Genomic DNA, 15076 nt, shown 5'->3' on the forward strand with positions numbered 1-15076 from the left:
AAACATACACTTGTCAAATAGCACCACCCTCCCACTCTTATTTATATAAGAGGAATGAAAATTTCTGTTCACTCAAAAACCCAATTACTTTATTCATAATTGTCAAGAACTGGAAACAAATGTCCCTCACCTAATGAGTGGTTAAACAAACATGATACAGACATACAATGGAATAATACTAGTAAGTAAATAAAAACATGAAAACATGGATGAATTTTATAGGAATTATGCTAAAATTAGATTTATATGCCATTCTGGAAAATGTAAGACTATACAGACAGAAAATAGGTTAGTGGCTGCCATGACATTTGTCAAAACTCAAAACGGTACCCATTCCTTAAAAAAAAATCTAGAAACAAACTTAAAAAATCTCCCAAAGCAGTCAAAGCTCCTGATTATGATTAAATAGTAAGAAAGGGGCTAAATAATAAACTGGAAACAGGGATTTTCCTTATTGTGTAGGTATTTTTTAAAAAGGATTTATTTATTTGTTTGAAAGGCAGAGTTAGGGAGGGAGGGAGGGAAGAAGGGGGAGAGAGAGAGAGAGCGAGCGAGAGTGCAAGAGTACTTCTATCCACTGGTTCATTCTCCAGATGGCTTCAATGGCCAGAGCTGGGCCGATCCTAAGCCAGGAACCAGGAGCCAGGAGCCAGGAACTTCTTCTGGGTCTCCCATGGGGGTGCAGGATCCCAAGAACTTGGGCCATCCTCTTCTGATTTCCCAGGCTTATTAGCAGGGAGCTGGATCAGAAGTGGGACAGCCATGACTTGAACCAGTGCCCATATGGGATGTTGGCATCACAGGTAGCAGCTTAACCTGCTATGCCACAACACCAGCCCCAGTCTATAGGAACTTCCTATGAGTAAGAAGTGGATGGTTAGGTCAGGAAACTGTCTACTGGTTGGGGGGAAAATTCCTTTCGAGGTCAGCATTGTGGTGCACTAGGTAAAGCTAGTTCTTTATTGGAGTACGAATTCAAGTCTGGGCTGATCTGCTCTGATACAGATTTCTGCTAATGCACATGGGAAAGCAGTGGAAAATTACACAAGTACTTGGGCCCCTGCCACCCATATGAGAGACCTGAATGGCATTAACGTCTCCTGGCTTTGGCTTGTCTCAGACCTGGCTGTTGCAGCCATATTGGAAGTGAACCAGTTGATACAACACCTCTCTCTGTTTCTCCCTTTCTTTATGTCCCTCTGCCTTTCAAATAAATAAAGCTTTTTAAAAAAGTTCTCTTTCTGATTAAACCGTGACTCATGCTTATTCAATTTAATGGTTATGTTTGGTTTGATAACTTTTTCAATAAACACATGTGCTCCTGGTATATGATTTTATATTATATACATTATGTGGTCATTTTTTGCTATTTTTATCATATTATAGAATTTTAAATGCCTTATTTCATGATGTCTGCCACCTGACCAAATTTGTAAGTTGATAGTACTTAATTTGGGACTGGGATTCACTAAAATACATTAAATTGCTCCTGTGAACTCTCAGAGGTTCAGTGTTCAATTTTCTAAGCTTTGGTTTAGGTCATTAAATAATTCTCTGTCCTCAAAGAGGTAATGCAACTCTAAAGCTCTTCACTTCTGAAACTTCTATTCGTTTAAGAACTGAGTTCAATAGAATTTGGGAATGTGGAGCCACCTGATCACCTTACCTGTTCTCTCCAAGTCTCGTCAGTACAGTCAGGAATATATCCCATAAGTTACCTCAGATTCTGCCTAGATATGACAACTGCTTTTAAGGTCATGTCACTGAACCATAATGTGGACAGAGACATTCTACTCTGGTCTTCTTGGTTCTTCCAGTAGCTTCTCTAAGGGTGGAATTTGAAGTGGGCCTGTCTGGTGTCAGGTTAGAGTCCTAGAATTATGACGAGCTTTGTGTTTGCTTGTTTAGTATTATTCATAGGTGGCATCCTCAGGCCCTTGAAGAGAAAAACTAACAGACTAATGCTGTGTTTACCTGTATTATTTTCTGGCTAGTGAGTCTAACCTCACACCAAACACTTACTTTTGGCAAGTCCTTGGTGCTGCAAGAGAAAGTCAGGTTAGGGAAACAGTAGACATATGACTAGAGGTCTAGTTACCTGAGTGCTCCCAGTCTTTCACTTACCGTGTCTTAAGGGATGCAAGGGATTTCCTGTAGGTAGACTGGATATCTAACTGGAGCAGCCTCGGAATATCTGGAAACCCACCCAGCTGGGCCCAGAGCAAGCTCACTGGCGTCTTCTCTGTTATTGGGTAGCTTGAAGTGGACAGATCGGCATTCCAGATGGCCTTCAACTGGTCTTCTTGTTGTCTATAGAATCAGAGACACAGCTCTCCTGAGCTCCATAGCCAATCTAAATGTATGAATCTTGTTCTCTCCACATCTCTTACCCCAGCTGTCCTATAATACCCTCCCCCTTGCACTGACAAACATTAACTATGCCCACTTTCACAGAGGTGGCTGAAAAAGCAGACTTTACTGAAATGGTTAACAAAGCTGCATTTCTATGACTTCACCTAGAAATTCACAGTAAAACTGCCTTCTTAGCTTCATGGAGTATACAGACCATGCAGCCTTTCCCATTCCCTTCCCAAAGCTCCTGCAGGAATTAATGTTCTTTATTATACATTCTTAAAACAATTTGTTTCTTAGGAAAGAAGAATCAGTTTTTTTTTTTTTTTAAAGAAAAGAGACTCACAACCAGTATATAAAACTGTTGATAAATTAGCTAAAAAACTTAGTACTCCTTTAGACTCCACTGCACTGTATCATCATTGTGGGGCAAATCTTGGACAGGAAAATAGGCCACAGGTCTCACATATCTTCTAAACAATGTTTAGTGTCAGTCTTTCTGCTACATACTTGATCTTCTTATCAGATAGTCTGTCCTTTTCTACTGGTAACTCTTGGATTGGCTGTTGAACGTATTTGGTAGAGACAGGGATCTGCTTTTTGTCAGTGATCAACGGGGTAGGTTGACTAAGATTCAATTTATACATCTCTCGGAGCTAAAAAAAATTTAAAAAGTACAATAAGAAACAGAATCTTTAAGAAGGTCTTCTGTACTTGCTCTTGTTGGAACTACAATCCCTCTTTCATAAATTTGCAAGTCCTCTTCCTCCTCCAACCCACCTCCAACCCACATCCAACATGTTTAATTTCAGAGGTGGCAGGTATGACATGTAAAAACCTTGGTCCTATTTAAGCTCCAGTCCTAGTTGTAGCTATGAGACTTTTGTTTAGTTGCTTAATTTATCTGCACCTGTTTAATCTTCATTTTAAAAAATGGGAATAATGACACAAGGTTGTTAACGTTGTATAAAACAACAACATACACAGAATATAAACTGTGAAGCACTATGCAAATGTAATAATACATAACATTTACTAAATACTTACTACATGCCAGACACTGAGATAAGCACCTTCCAGACACTGGCTCATTTCTGACTTATAACTAGCATTCAATGTAGGTGTTATTATCCTTGTCTTACATATGTTGGAACTGAGGCTCTGAAAACTTTAAGTGTTGGGGCAGGTGTTGTGATGCAGCAGATTAAGCTACTACTACTTGGAATACTCATTTCCCATGTCAGAGTGCTGGAGATCAAGTCCATTTCTGCCTTAAAATCCAGCTTCCTGCTAATACACCAGGGAGGCAGCAGAGATGGCTCAAGTGCTTGAGTCCTTGCCAACGATGTGGGAGACCAGGCTAGAGCACCTGACCATGTTGAGGCTATGAAAACTTAAGGTGTCCAAGTATCTTAGCCAGCATGAGGTGAAAGTGATTGTTCCTAGTCTGGTAGCAGAGTATGTTAACCATCACCCTGATTCAGTGTAAGACGTTTATTCCTATCTGCCCTCTTATCCATTGTGCTTTTTCCTCTTCCTTCTTAATGTGTTGAAAACAATATATTCATAGTTTTGGGCCTGATGTTGTGGCATAGTGGGTAAAGCCTCCTCCTGTGAGGTTGGCATCTCATATGAGTGCCAATTCCTGTCCTGGCTACTTCACTTCCTATCCAGCTTCCTGCTAATGGCCTAAGAAAGCATCAGAAGATGGCCGAAATGTCTGAGCCCCTGCCACCCACATGGGAGACCTGGATGTAACTCCTGGCTCCTGGCGTCAGCCTGGCGCAGCTCTAGCCATCGTGGCAATCTGGAGAGTGAATCAGCGATGGAAGATCCCCCCCTCTAACTCTCCCCTTCAGAAATAAATAAATATTTTTGAAAAACCCAATGTATTCATATTCTTATTTCTATATCCTCAGACCCTTACTCATCCTCTGAAATGGCCCAGACATTGTGATTCCTGTTAGATGGCTCATGTCACTGCCAACCCATCTTGCTTTGATCCATGTACATTGGCCATATTTGCAAAACCAAAACTGAGAAATGTTCTTTCTTTTTTCTTTTTAACAAAAAGCTATAATATCTTAAAGTAGCTTCTAGAAAATTCAGATTAAATGTTGGATTTGGATCAGGCTATGATGAGATGTTTCTCTGTACCTTCCAAAATAACAAATGGACTGATCGTATCAACTAATCACTGTTGATGAAAGGAAAGACTAGATACAAAACATTCTTAGACTATTTAGATACAAAACATTCTTAGAACTCCAACTTGCGTTATTTATAATTAGAACTTCTGTTTGCGCTAGGCATTCTTGAGTATGCAATCCAAGGGTAAAGAATTCTAATCTCAGCTCTACAATCTTTTGGAAGGTGACTGTCACTCCCTAAAGCATATTGCTGGTTGTCTGAGAAGGGGTTCTAGGTCATAATGAGTGGATGTCAGGGTTGAACAGAATCATCTGTGCCTGGTTCTGTAAAAACAAGTTATCTCCTTTCTTGTGAACTCGTGATAGTAAACTTAGCCTGCTGAGAGTTTTGAGGAGAAAGGTAGTCATGTGGAGTCAGGGAGGAGTGACTTAAGGAGGTTTCAGTGCTGGAGCCTGGTAGATGGGTGTTGACCAGGCAGGAGCTGAGCATTTCTGGAACTCTCTCTAGCCTAACATTTTTTCTTACCTAGATATCTAGTCGGTATTCCTCTTGTCAATATAGGAGGAGTGTCACTGGTCATGATGTAGCAGTAGGTTGAGTGGCGGCCCCCCGAAAGATATGTCCACCCAGAACCTGTGACTGTGTCTTTGGAAAATGGGTCTTTGCAAATGTAAGTTAAGAATCTCAAGATGAGATCATACTGGATTAACCAGGATGCCATTGGGTCTTATGTTTGATGGGCATGTGATCTAAGAGACAGAAGACAGAACACATACTGAGAAAGAAGGCCATTTGAAGGATGGAAGCAAAGATGGGAGTTAAGCAGATACAAACCAAGGAATGCCAAGGATTGCCAATGGCATTGCAGTCAGTGTAGGAGAGATTTCTCCGTGAGAACCTGCAGGTGGAACCAGCCCTGCAGCTCCTTGATTTTACACAATCCTGGCCTCTAGAACTCGAGGGGATGCACTTCTATTTTCTACCATCAAGTCTGTGGTAATTTGTTTTGACAACCTAGAAAACTAACATACACGTCTCCCCTCTCCCCAGGTTAGCGTTACTTTCATAGCTTAGCCTTTTCTTCTTCTTCTTCATCTTTTTTCACAAGACACCGGAGAAAGGGGACAGAAAACAGGTTACCTGGCTAAATACGGGTATCATCATCCTCAGGCACTGATTCCGTTTCTCCTCTAGAAGTTTCTGCTTCTCGGTCCAGATATGCATCACCTTTTTCTGATAGTCATCAATCCTGCTCAGCATGACATAGAGGTTCTTGGTCTCATAACCTCTCCCCGTATTCTGGATGGCTTTTACTCGACGAATTATGTTGTTTCTTGGAAAAAAATTAACAAGAATTAGATTGATATAGGTGCTGAGCCTATATTTTTTCAATTCTCACACCATCTCTTGCAAGTGATGCAACAGGAGGCTATTTTTTTTTAACAAGACCTTAATCTACTGTTCTATTTGAATGAACTTTGAATAGTCTATATGGGTATGGAAGTTTCATTAACTCTTCATTTCTTTTTAACATTAAAAAGTATTGCTTATTAAAAAAGTATTGATTATTATTTCAATGTATTAAAATGCATAATTATAATAAAATTACCTTAAAGGACAAAATACTTGATTTGTAAAATAGCAATAGGAGGGGCTGGCATTGTGGCATGGTGGGTAAAGCCACTGCCTATGATGCCAGCATTCCATATGGGCACCAGGTCATGTCCTGGCTGCTCCACTTCCTATCCAGTTCCATGATAACAACCTGGGAAAAGCAGCAGAGGATGGCCCAACTTTTCAAAATCTATTTTCATTTTATTTGAAAGACAGAGACAGAGATCTTCCATCCACAAACATTCTCCCCAAATGCCCAAAGCAAGCATAGACGGACCAGGCCAAAGCCATGAGCCAAGAGGAATTCAGTCCAGGTCTCCCACTTGGTTAGTGGGGACCCAAGCACTTAGGTGTCTTACCTGTGTGTCAGATGCCCATTCCAACAGAGGTTTAAAGGGAAGTATCAAATAGAATATTGAAGAAGAGTCGTAATTCTTTCTCTCTGCCTCTTCTCTCTCTCTCTCTTTCTGGGAAAGGAATCTCAACAAAATTAACTGATTTTTCTGAAGTTCTATGTTTAATAAATAGCAAAATTGAGATCCAGATCTTTCTTTCCATAATGCCAATATGAGGATTTCCCAATATGTGGACCCTGATCACCTGAACTGAAGCATTTTAGGTGCTTGTTTTTTGTTTGTTTTTAAGATTTATTTACTTGAAAGAGTTACACGCAAAAAGAAGGAAAGACAGAGAGAGAGGGAGAGAGGTGTCTTCCCTCTGCTGGTTCAATCCCCAGCTGGCCGAAACAGCCGGAGCTATACCGATCTGAAGCCAGGAGCCAGGAGCTTCTTCCGGGTCTCCCACATGGGTGTAGGGGCCTAAGCTCTTGGGCCATCTTCTACTGCTTTCCCAGGCTGTAGCAGAGAGCTGGATCAGAAGAGGAGCAGCCGGGATTCAACCCGGTGCCCATATGAGATGCCAGTACTGCAGGCGGCAGCTTTACCCGCTACACCATAGCGCTGGCCCCGAGGTGCTTGTTTAAAGCTTTGCAGGTGCTTCCCTAGACCTTTTGAATCAATACCTTGGTGGCAGGAATCTACATTTTAAACAAAATCTCAAGTAAATCTTACCAAAGTTTGAAAACTGTTATGCTAACCAACAGAACAATGAAGAAGAAGATGAAGCATTTCAGGTTGAAAGAATACTGTAAACAGGCAGAAAATGATAGTTATATTTTGGGAGTGTTGAGTAGTCTGGGAGATCACAGGTGTATGAAGGGATGTGACAAGATGTAGTGGAAGAAGGGGACTAAAACAGAGGGATTATTAAAGGCCTTAAAACATGTGTTAATGAATTTGGATTTTATTCTATAGGTGATACAGACCATCAAAGATATTTTTCTCAATATATATAAATTTTCAAATCCATGCATAGATTTTTCATAATATGCATTTTTCCCATGAATTTTTTGAAAACTTTTCATATCCATGAACTTCAAAAATTTTTTTGGCACCAAAAGGAGCTTATAACACAATTTCCTGTTAACTTTTTGAAGTACCTTTGTGGTGTGTGTGTGTGTGTGTGTGTAATATGTTTTCTTAGGTGAATTCATAAGATTTACCTGAAAATTTGTTTGAAAAATTTTCTATCTGCCTATCTATATACCTACCTACCTACCTAGGGAGTATAACTCAGCTCTTATGCCTCTTTTGTGAGTGGTTATAATTAATGCTTTGGAATCTATTGTACATGTAAGCTTAAATATGTTTTTTTTTAATTTTCCAGTAAACCTCTATTTCAAACCCAAACTTTCCTATCATTTTCTATTTACTACATATTATTTTGAGACTTCACCATATTTTTTCCTTATTGAAATGATATTTCACTAGTTGGAAACATTTAGTTTCATTTCAGTCTTAGGAATTTTGCTCTTCATAGATCTTTAGAGATAATTCATTTTAATACTTTTAATACTCAGTTCAGGAATAACTATGGGGTATCTCATTATTTAAAAATCTGTATCTAGAAACATGGCTATTTATCCTCCTTACCTTTTGTTTTCTACTCTGTGTCATTTATACTGATAAAATATTGCTCTCATCCTAGGGTTTTTTTTAATATGGACAATATTTTGCATTTAGTGAGTGTCTGCTATGAGTCAGACATTATGCTAGAAACTTTACATATCTTGGACGGCACCGCGGCTCACTAGGCTAATCCTCCGCCTTGCGGCGCCAGCACACTGGGTTCTAGTCCCAGTCGGGGCGCTGGATTCTGTCCCGGTTGCCCCCTTCCAGGCCAGCTCTCTGCTGTGGCCAGGGAGTGCAGTGGAGGATGGCCCAAATACTTGGGCCCTGCACCCCATGGGAGACCAGGATAAGTACCTGGCTCTTGCCATCGGATCAGTGCAGTGCCCCGGCCGCAGCATGCCGGCCGCAGCGGCCATTGGAGGGTGAACCACCGGCAAAGGAAGACCTTTCTCTCTGTCTCTCTCTCTCACTGTCCACTCTGCTTGGCAAAAAAAAAAAAAAAAAAGCTTGAGAGAATTACATAAGATATGTACCCTGACAAACTAGAACCCGGGGTGCTGGCACTGCAGGCGGAGGATTAGCCTATTGAGCCGCGGCGCCGGCCAAGCATTCTTTTCTTTTTAAAGACTTATTTATTTGAAATACAGAGTTAAGGGGTGGGGGGGAACAGAGAGAGAGAGAGAGAGAGAGAGGTCTTTCATCTGTTGTTTCACTCCCCAAATGGCTGCAATGGCAGGAAATGAGCCAATACAAAGCCAGGAGTCAGGAGGGTCTTCCGGGCTCCCATGCGGGTGCAGAGACCCAGTACTTGGGCCATCTTCCACTGCTTTCCTAGGCCATAACCAGAGAGCTGTACTGGAAGAGAAGCAGCTGAGATATGGTGCTTGCAGGCTGGGCTTTAACCTGCTGTTCACAGCACCAGCCCCTCCAGCATTTTAAAAATATTATTATATCCAGGGCTGGCGCCGCAGCTCAATAGGCTAATCCTCCACCTAGCGGCGACGGCACACCAGGTTCTAGTCCCGATCGGGGCCGGATTCTGTCCCTGTTGCCCCTCTTCCAGGCCAGCTCTCTGCTGTGGCCTGGGAGTGCAGTGGAGGATGGCCCAAGTGCTTGGGCCCTGCACCCCATGGGAGACCAGGAGAAGCACCTGGCTCCTGCCTTCGGATCAGCGCCGTGCGCCAGTCCTACCGGCGGCCATTGGAGGGTGAACCAATGGCAAAGGAAGACCTTTCTCTCTCTCTCTCTCTCTCTCACTGACCACTCTGCCTGTAAAAAAAAAAAAAAATTATATCCATTTTGTAATCAGCACATTTGCATTTCAGAGAGGTTCAGAACTGGACATTTCAAAGTGTATGTTTAAGAGAAAGCATGATTAAGATTTCAACATAAAACTATTATGGTTTCCTACTTCAAGGCAATGTAATATAATATGTAGTATAGCATGGTATTACCTTTGGAAATGAGTTTTAAAAATTCAGTTCTATCATTTACTGTGACTTTGCCAAATAGGATGAACTTTGTGAACCTCATTCCTCATAGACAAGGTGAGTACAATAATGTATCTAAAGCCCCTGTTCCTTGTAGTGCTCTCCCAGGTGGGGAGCAGGAACTGAATTACTTGAGTCATCACCAGTGCCTCCCAGGGTGCACATTAGCAGGAAGGTGGAGTTAGGAGCCAGAGCCAGGTATTGAGCCCGGGGAACCCCAATATGGGATGCTAACCCCAATATGTTGCTAGGCTAAATGCCCACCCCACCTAAAAAATTCATATTTCTTTAACCTATCAGTTTTTGCTGTTTCAAGAGAACAGTGATTCTACTTTTTAATTAGATTCTACAACATTTCCCTTTTTAAGTAAGAGTTAAAATGTTGAGATACTGCCATGGCATAGGATCCTTGAAGACAACAGGAAATACGTGACTAGTAATCTCATTCTTACTGTCATATTCCTTCAAAAGGTTTGGGTGGATGCCCTCTGGTCCTAACTTAAGCCCTTGCAGAAACTTCACTCCGCTTAAATCTGCTCCAGGTGAATGACATTTTACTTCCTTTGCTAAGAATTCTTCAGTTATACTCTGTTATGTACAGAATGAATTACATGTTCCTTCCCATGGTAGTTAGGATTCTCTTTGGTCTGACCTCTTCCCAGTCTTGTCATTTGCCACACTTAGCTGCTTTTTCCTGTCCTACCAGCAAAAGTAGTTTACACCTTCACACCTACACACACACACACACACACACACACTCTGCTTCTTCTTGCTACCTTTCTTTGCTCTGCTATACCATGACCTCTGTAAGACTGTCTTCTGCTGGTCCAGACTCCAAGAAACTCTACCATTTCCTCAGCCCACTTCTATATATTTTGTGTATTTGCCATCATTGTTCTTTGCATGTCATATTCTATAATCATCTCTATGTATTACTGTCTTTCGGAGTAGACTTTGGTGCCTTGTCCAAAGGCAGGCATATGAGTTATCCATCTTTGTATCCTTCTGTCCTTTGCCCCTTTGTATTAACACCATCTCCACAAGTAGTGGATATTCAAAACATATTGAGGAACTTAAATATCTTTTTCAATCACTACAATATTTAGTACTTTTGAGGACTTTATTCAATATATATGATAATGAAATGTCTCACTATCATCTGATCTTAGTTTACATTTTCCCATTCATCCCCTTTTAGATATATTTCACTAATCATGTGATAAGACAGCTCTATTTATTTTAAATCAAAAGGAGAGAGAGACAGGGAGAGGGAGAGGGAGGAGAGAGAGAGAGAGAATGAGAAGAGAGAATATCTTCTATGTACTGATTTACTCCACAAATGCCTGTAACAGGACTGAATCTGGCTGAAATCAGGATCCTGGTACTCATTGTGTGTTTACTACATGGGAGGCATGGACTCAACTACTTGAGCCATCCATGGCTGCCTCCTAGGGCAGTTAGCAGGAGTTGGCACTAGCAGCATAGCCAGGGCCAGAACCCAGGCACTCTTATATTGCATATGGGCATCCCAGGTGTTATTTTATCTGCAGTGCTAAATGACTTCCCTCTAAAATACAATGTAGCATTTGCTAATAGGGATTCTAAAGAACATTTTTGTTTGAAAATAATTTATAGTATTTTCTCACATGTATAATTTTAGAATTTTATTTTTCCATCCATCCTTGTTATAAAACCTTTAATCTGTCAATATTTTATTCCTTTTATATGTATTTATTATTTTATTACAGCATTCAATATTAGATGGGTGGGCATTTTCATCCCACTCTGTAAGCCACCACTTGGGACATCCATATTCCATATCAGAGTGACAGATCGTCTCAGCTACTCTGCTTTGGATCTAGGTCCTGCTTATACTTCATGGAAGGTAACAGATGATGACTCAAGTGCTTGGGCCCCTGCCACCCATGTGGGATACCTGGATGGAGTTCTTGGCTCCTGACTTTGGCATAGCCCAGCCCTGGCTATTGTGGGCATTTGGGTGAACCAGCAGATGGAAGATGTCGCTCTGTGTCTCTTTCCTTCTCTCTATGCCTTTCAAGTAGGTAAAAATAAGTAAATGAGCATTTAAAAAATGGGGCAGGCATTGTGGCTCAACTGGTTAAGATGTCACTTAGGAAGTATGCATCCCATATCAGAGTGCCTGATTCAAGTCTGGCTATTCCACTTCTGATCCAGTTTCCTGCTACTGTGCATCCTGGGAGGCATCAGATGACGGCTTAAGTGCTTGGTCTCTGCCATGCACAAGGGAAACCTGGATGGAGTTCCAGGCTCCCAGTTTTGCTTGGCCCAGCCCTGGCTGTTGTAGGAAATGGGGAACAAACTGTGGCTGGACAATTTCTTTATCCATCATTCTGCTTTTCTTCTTCTTCTTTTTTTTTAATATTTATTTATTTATTTGGAAGTCAGAGTTACACAGAGAGAGGAGAGGCAGAAAGAGAGAGAGGTCTTGCATCGGCTGGTTCACTCCCCAGATGGCCACAACGGCCAGAACTGCGCCGATCTGAAGCCAGGAGCCAGGAGCTTCTTCCGGGTCTCCTATGTGGGTGCAGGGGCTCAAGGACTTGGGCCATCTTCTACTGCTTTCCCAGGCCATAGCAGAGAGCTGGATCGGAAGTGGAGTAGCCGGGACTAGAACTGGGGCCCATATGGGATGCCAGCGCTTTAGGCCAGGGCTTTAACCCACTGCGCCAAAGTGCTGGCCCCCATCATTCTGCTTTTCAAATAAACAAAGAAATTTTTTTTTTTGACAGGCAGAGTGGACAGTGAGAGAGAGAGACAGAGAGAAAGGTCTTCCTTTGCCGTTGGTTCACCCTCCAGTGGCCACTGCGCCGATCCGATGGCAGGAGCCAGGTACTTATCCTGGTCTCCCATGGGGTGCAGGGCCCAAGTACTTGGGCCATCCTCCACTGCCCTCCCTGGCCACAGCAGAGAGCTGGCCTGGAAGAGGGGCAACCGGGACAGAATCCAGCGACAAAGAAACCTTTTTAAAATGTTTCTTTTCTTTCTTTCTTTTTTTTTAAGATTTATTTATTTATTTGAAAGTCAGTTACACAGAGAGAGGCAGAGAGAGAGAGAGAGAAAGAGAGATAGAGATAGAGAGGTCTGAGAGGTCTTCCATCCGCTGGTTCACTCCCCAATTGGCCGCAACGGCTGGAGCTGCACCAATCCAAAGCCAGGAGCCAGGAGCCTCCTCCAGGTCTCCCACATGGGTGCAGGGGCCCAAGGACTTGGCCATCTTCTACTGCTTTCCCAGGCCATAGCAGAGAGCTAGATTGGAAATGGAGCAACTGGGACTCAAACCAGCACTCATATGGGATGCCAGCACTGCAGGTGGAGGCTTTACCCAGTCAACCACAGCGCTGGCCCCTGCCTTTCAAATAAATCAATAAATCTTTAAAAAAAATTAAAGAGCTTTCTGAAAAGCTCTTTGGATTTATTTTAATGGGAGTGGAGTTATAATTGTATAAAGTTCAATATTGTTATGGAATGTTGATCAATATATTTCAATTTTTAGATTATTTTGCTGAAAAAAGTGATCATCTCATTTATGTATTCAAAATCTTCAATAAGTCTGTCAATCAAAATTCATATGAACATTGAGAAAGCTCTTAAAGAACCCCCCCCCCGAAAGTACCAACTCTCTATAATATAAGTGAAATAATAGTTAACTTCACTATTATTCAAACTGTTCTAGAGCATAAAAAAGATAATCTTCTACACTTACTTAATGGTACAAGTTTAAAATCATAAAATTTGACAAAGACAACCCACAAAAAGTAAACCACTTGACAAACTTATTAATGGTGATGAAAAATTCCTTAATAGAATATTACAAGCTCTACAACATGTTCAAAGAAGGATATCCTGACAGTGGGTATTTAGCCAAATGGTTAGTTAAGACAGCCAGGTCCCACATTCCAGCTGTCTGGGTTGATTTGTTGCCCTAGTTCCTGTCTCCAGTTTCCCACCAATGCAGAATTTAGGAGGCCACAATGCTTAATGGTTCAAGTAATTGGGTCCCTGCCACCTACATGGGAGACCTGGGTTGAATTCCCAGCTCCTGGCCCTCACACTGACCCAGCTCAGCCCATTTTGGGCATTTGGGTGAGTGGAAAAAAGAACAGAAGCCCCCTCTCCATCTCTGTCACTGCTTCCCAAAATAAATAAAAATAATAATAAAATATACAATAATGATATATGGATTCATACCAGGAATAAATGGTTTAATATAACTAATTATAGTAATAGTCTAAGAAGAAAAGTAGTATTTTCTTTTTTTAAAATATATTTATTTTATTTACTTGAAAGGCAGAGTTTGAGAGAGAGAGAGAGAGAGAGAAAATCTTCCATCTGTTGGTTCACTCCCCAAATGGTCACAACAGCTAGGGCTGGGTCAGGCCAAAGCCAGGAGCCAGGAGCTTCATCTGGGTCTCCCACATGGGTACAGGCCAAGCACTTGGGCCATCCTCCGCTGCTGTCCCAGGCACATTAGCAGGGAACTGGATGGGAGGTGGAGCAGCTGGAACTTGAACTAGTGCCCAAATGGGATGCTGGCGCTGCAGGAAGTGGCTTAACCTGATGCGCCACAGTGCTGGCCCTTTTTCTTTTCTTTCTTCCTTTTTTTTTTTTTAAAGATTTATTTATTTATTTGAAAGAGTTAGAGAGTGACAGAGAAACAGAGAGAGAGAGAGAGAGAGAGAGAGAGAGAGAATCTTCCATTCACTGGTCCACTCCTCAGATGGCTGCAAAGGACAGAGCTGGGCCAGGATGAATCCAAGAGCCAGGAGCTAGGAGCTTCATCCAGATCTCCCACATTGGTGGCAGGGTTCCAAACACTTGGGCCATGCTCAACTGCTTTCCCAGACCATTAGCCGGGAGATGGATTAGAAATGAAAGAGCCAGGACATTAGAAATGAAAGAGCCCACATGGGTGCCGGCATTGCAGGTGGCAGCTTTACCTGCTGTGCCACAGTGTCAGCTCTTAGTATTTTCTTTAATACATATGAAAATTAAGAGCTGAAGTCACAATAACAAAATGTTACTTAACAAATTGAATAAAAGTTGACATCCACTCTTGGCTTAAAAAATAACGGGCCAGCGCTGCGGCTCACTAGGCTAATCATCCGCCTTGCGGCGCCAGCACACCAGGTTCTAGGCCCGGTCGGGGCGCCAGATTCTGTCCCGGTTGCCCCTCTTCCAGGGCAGCTCTCTACTGTGGCCAGGGAGTGCAGTGGAGGATGGCCCAAGTGCTTGGGCCCTGCACCCCATGGGAGACCAGGAGAAGCACCTGGCTCCTGGCTTCGGATCAGCGCGGTGCGCTGGCCGCAGCGGCCATTGGAGGGTGAACCAACGGCAAAGGAAGACCTTTCTCTCTGTCTCTCTCTCTCACTGTCCACTCTGCCTGTCAAAAAAAAAAAAAAAAAAAAAAAAAAAAGGAACAGAAACAGAAGCATCCACTTCTTGCTTTTGAAAGTCATA

General features: G+C 42.2%; 1 protein-coding gene across 4 annotated transcripts in view; it reads right to left on the reverse strand.

Moving 5' to 3' along the window:
• FAM186A (family with sequence similarity 186 member A) overlaps positions 1-15076 on the reverse strand; it is a 72205-nt gene that overhangs the window by 17247 nt on the left and 39882 nt on the right. For 3 of the 4 annotated variants that reach the window (XM_070052221.1, XM_008256444.4, XM_051846268.2), the window contains 3 exons: positions 5644-5836; positions 2863-3008; positions 2125-2310 (listed from right to left, as the gene is read on the reverse strand). In XM_070052221.1, the coding sequence (XP_069908322.1) occupies positions 2125-2310; positions 2863-3008; positions 5644-5836 (525 nt within the window). The remainder of the gene's footprint in view (positions 1-2124; positions 2311-2862; positions 3009-5643; positions 5837-15076) is intronic. The other variant, XM_008256445.4, reaches the window with a different exon arrangement.

The sequence above is a fragment of the Oryctolagus cuniculus genome, chromosome 11 (assembly GCF_964237555.1).
Source record: "Oryctolagus cuniculus chromosome 11, mOryCun1.1, whole genome shotgun sequence".
Taxonomy (NCBI): domain Eukaryota; kingdom Metazoa; phylum Chordata; class Mammalia; order Lagomorpha; family Leporidae; genus Oryctolagus; species Oryctolagus cuniculus.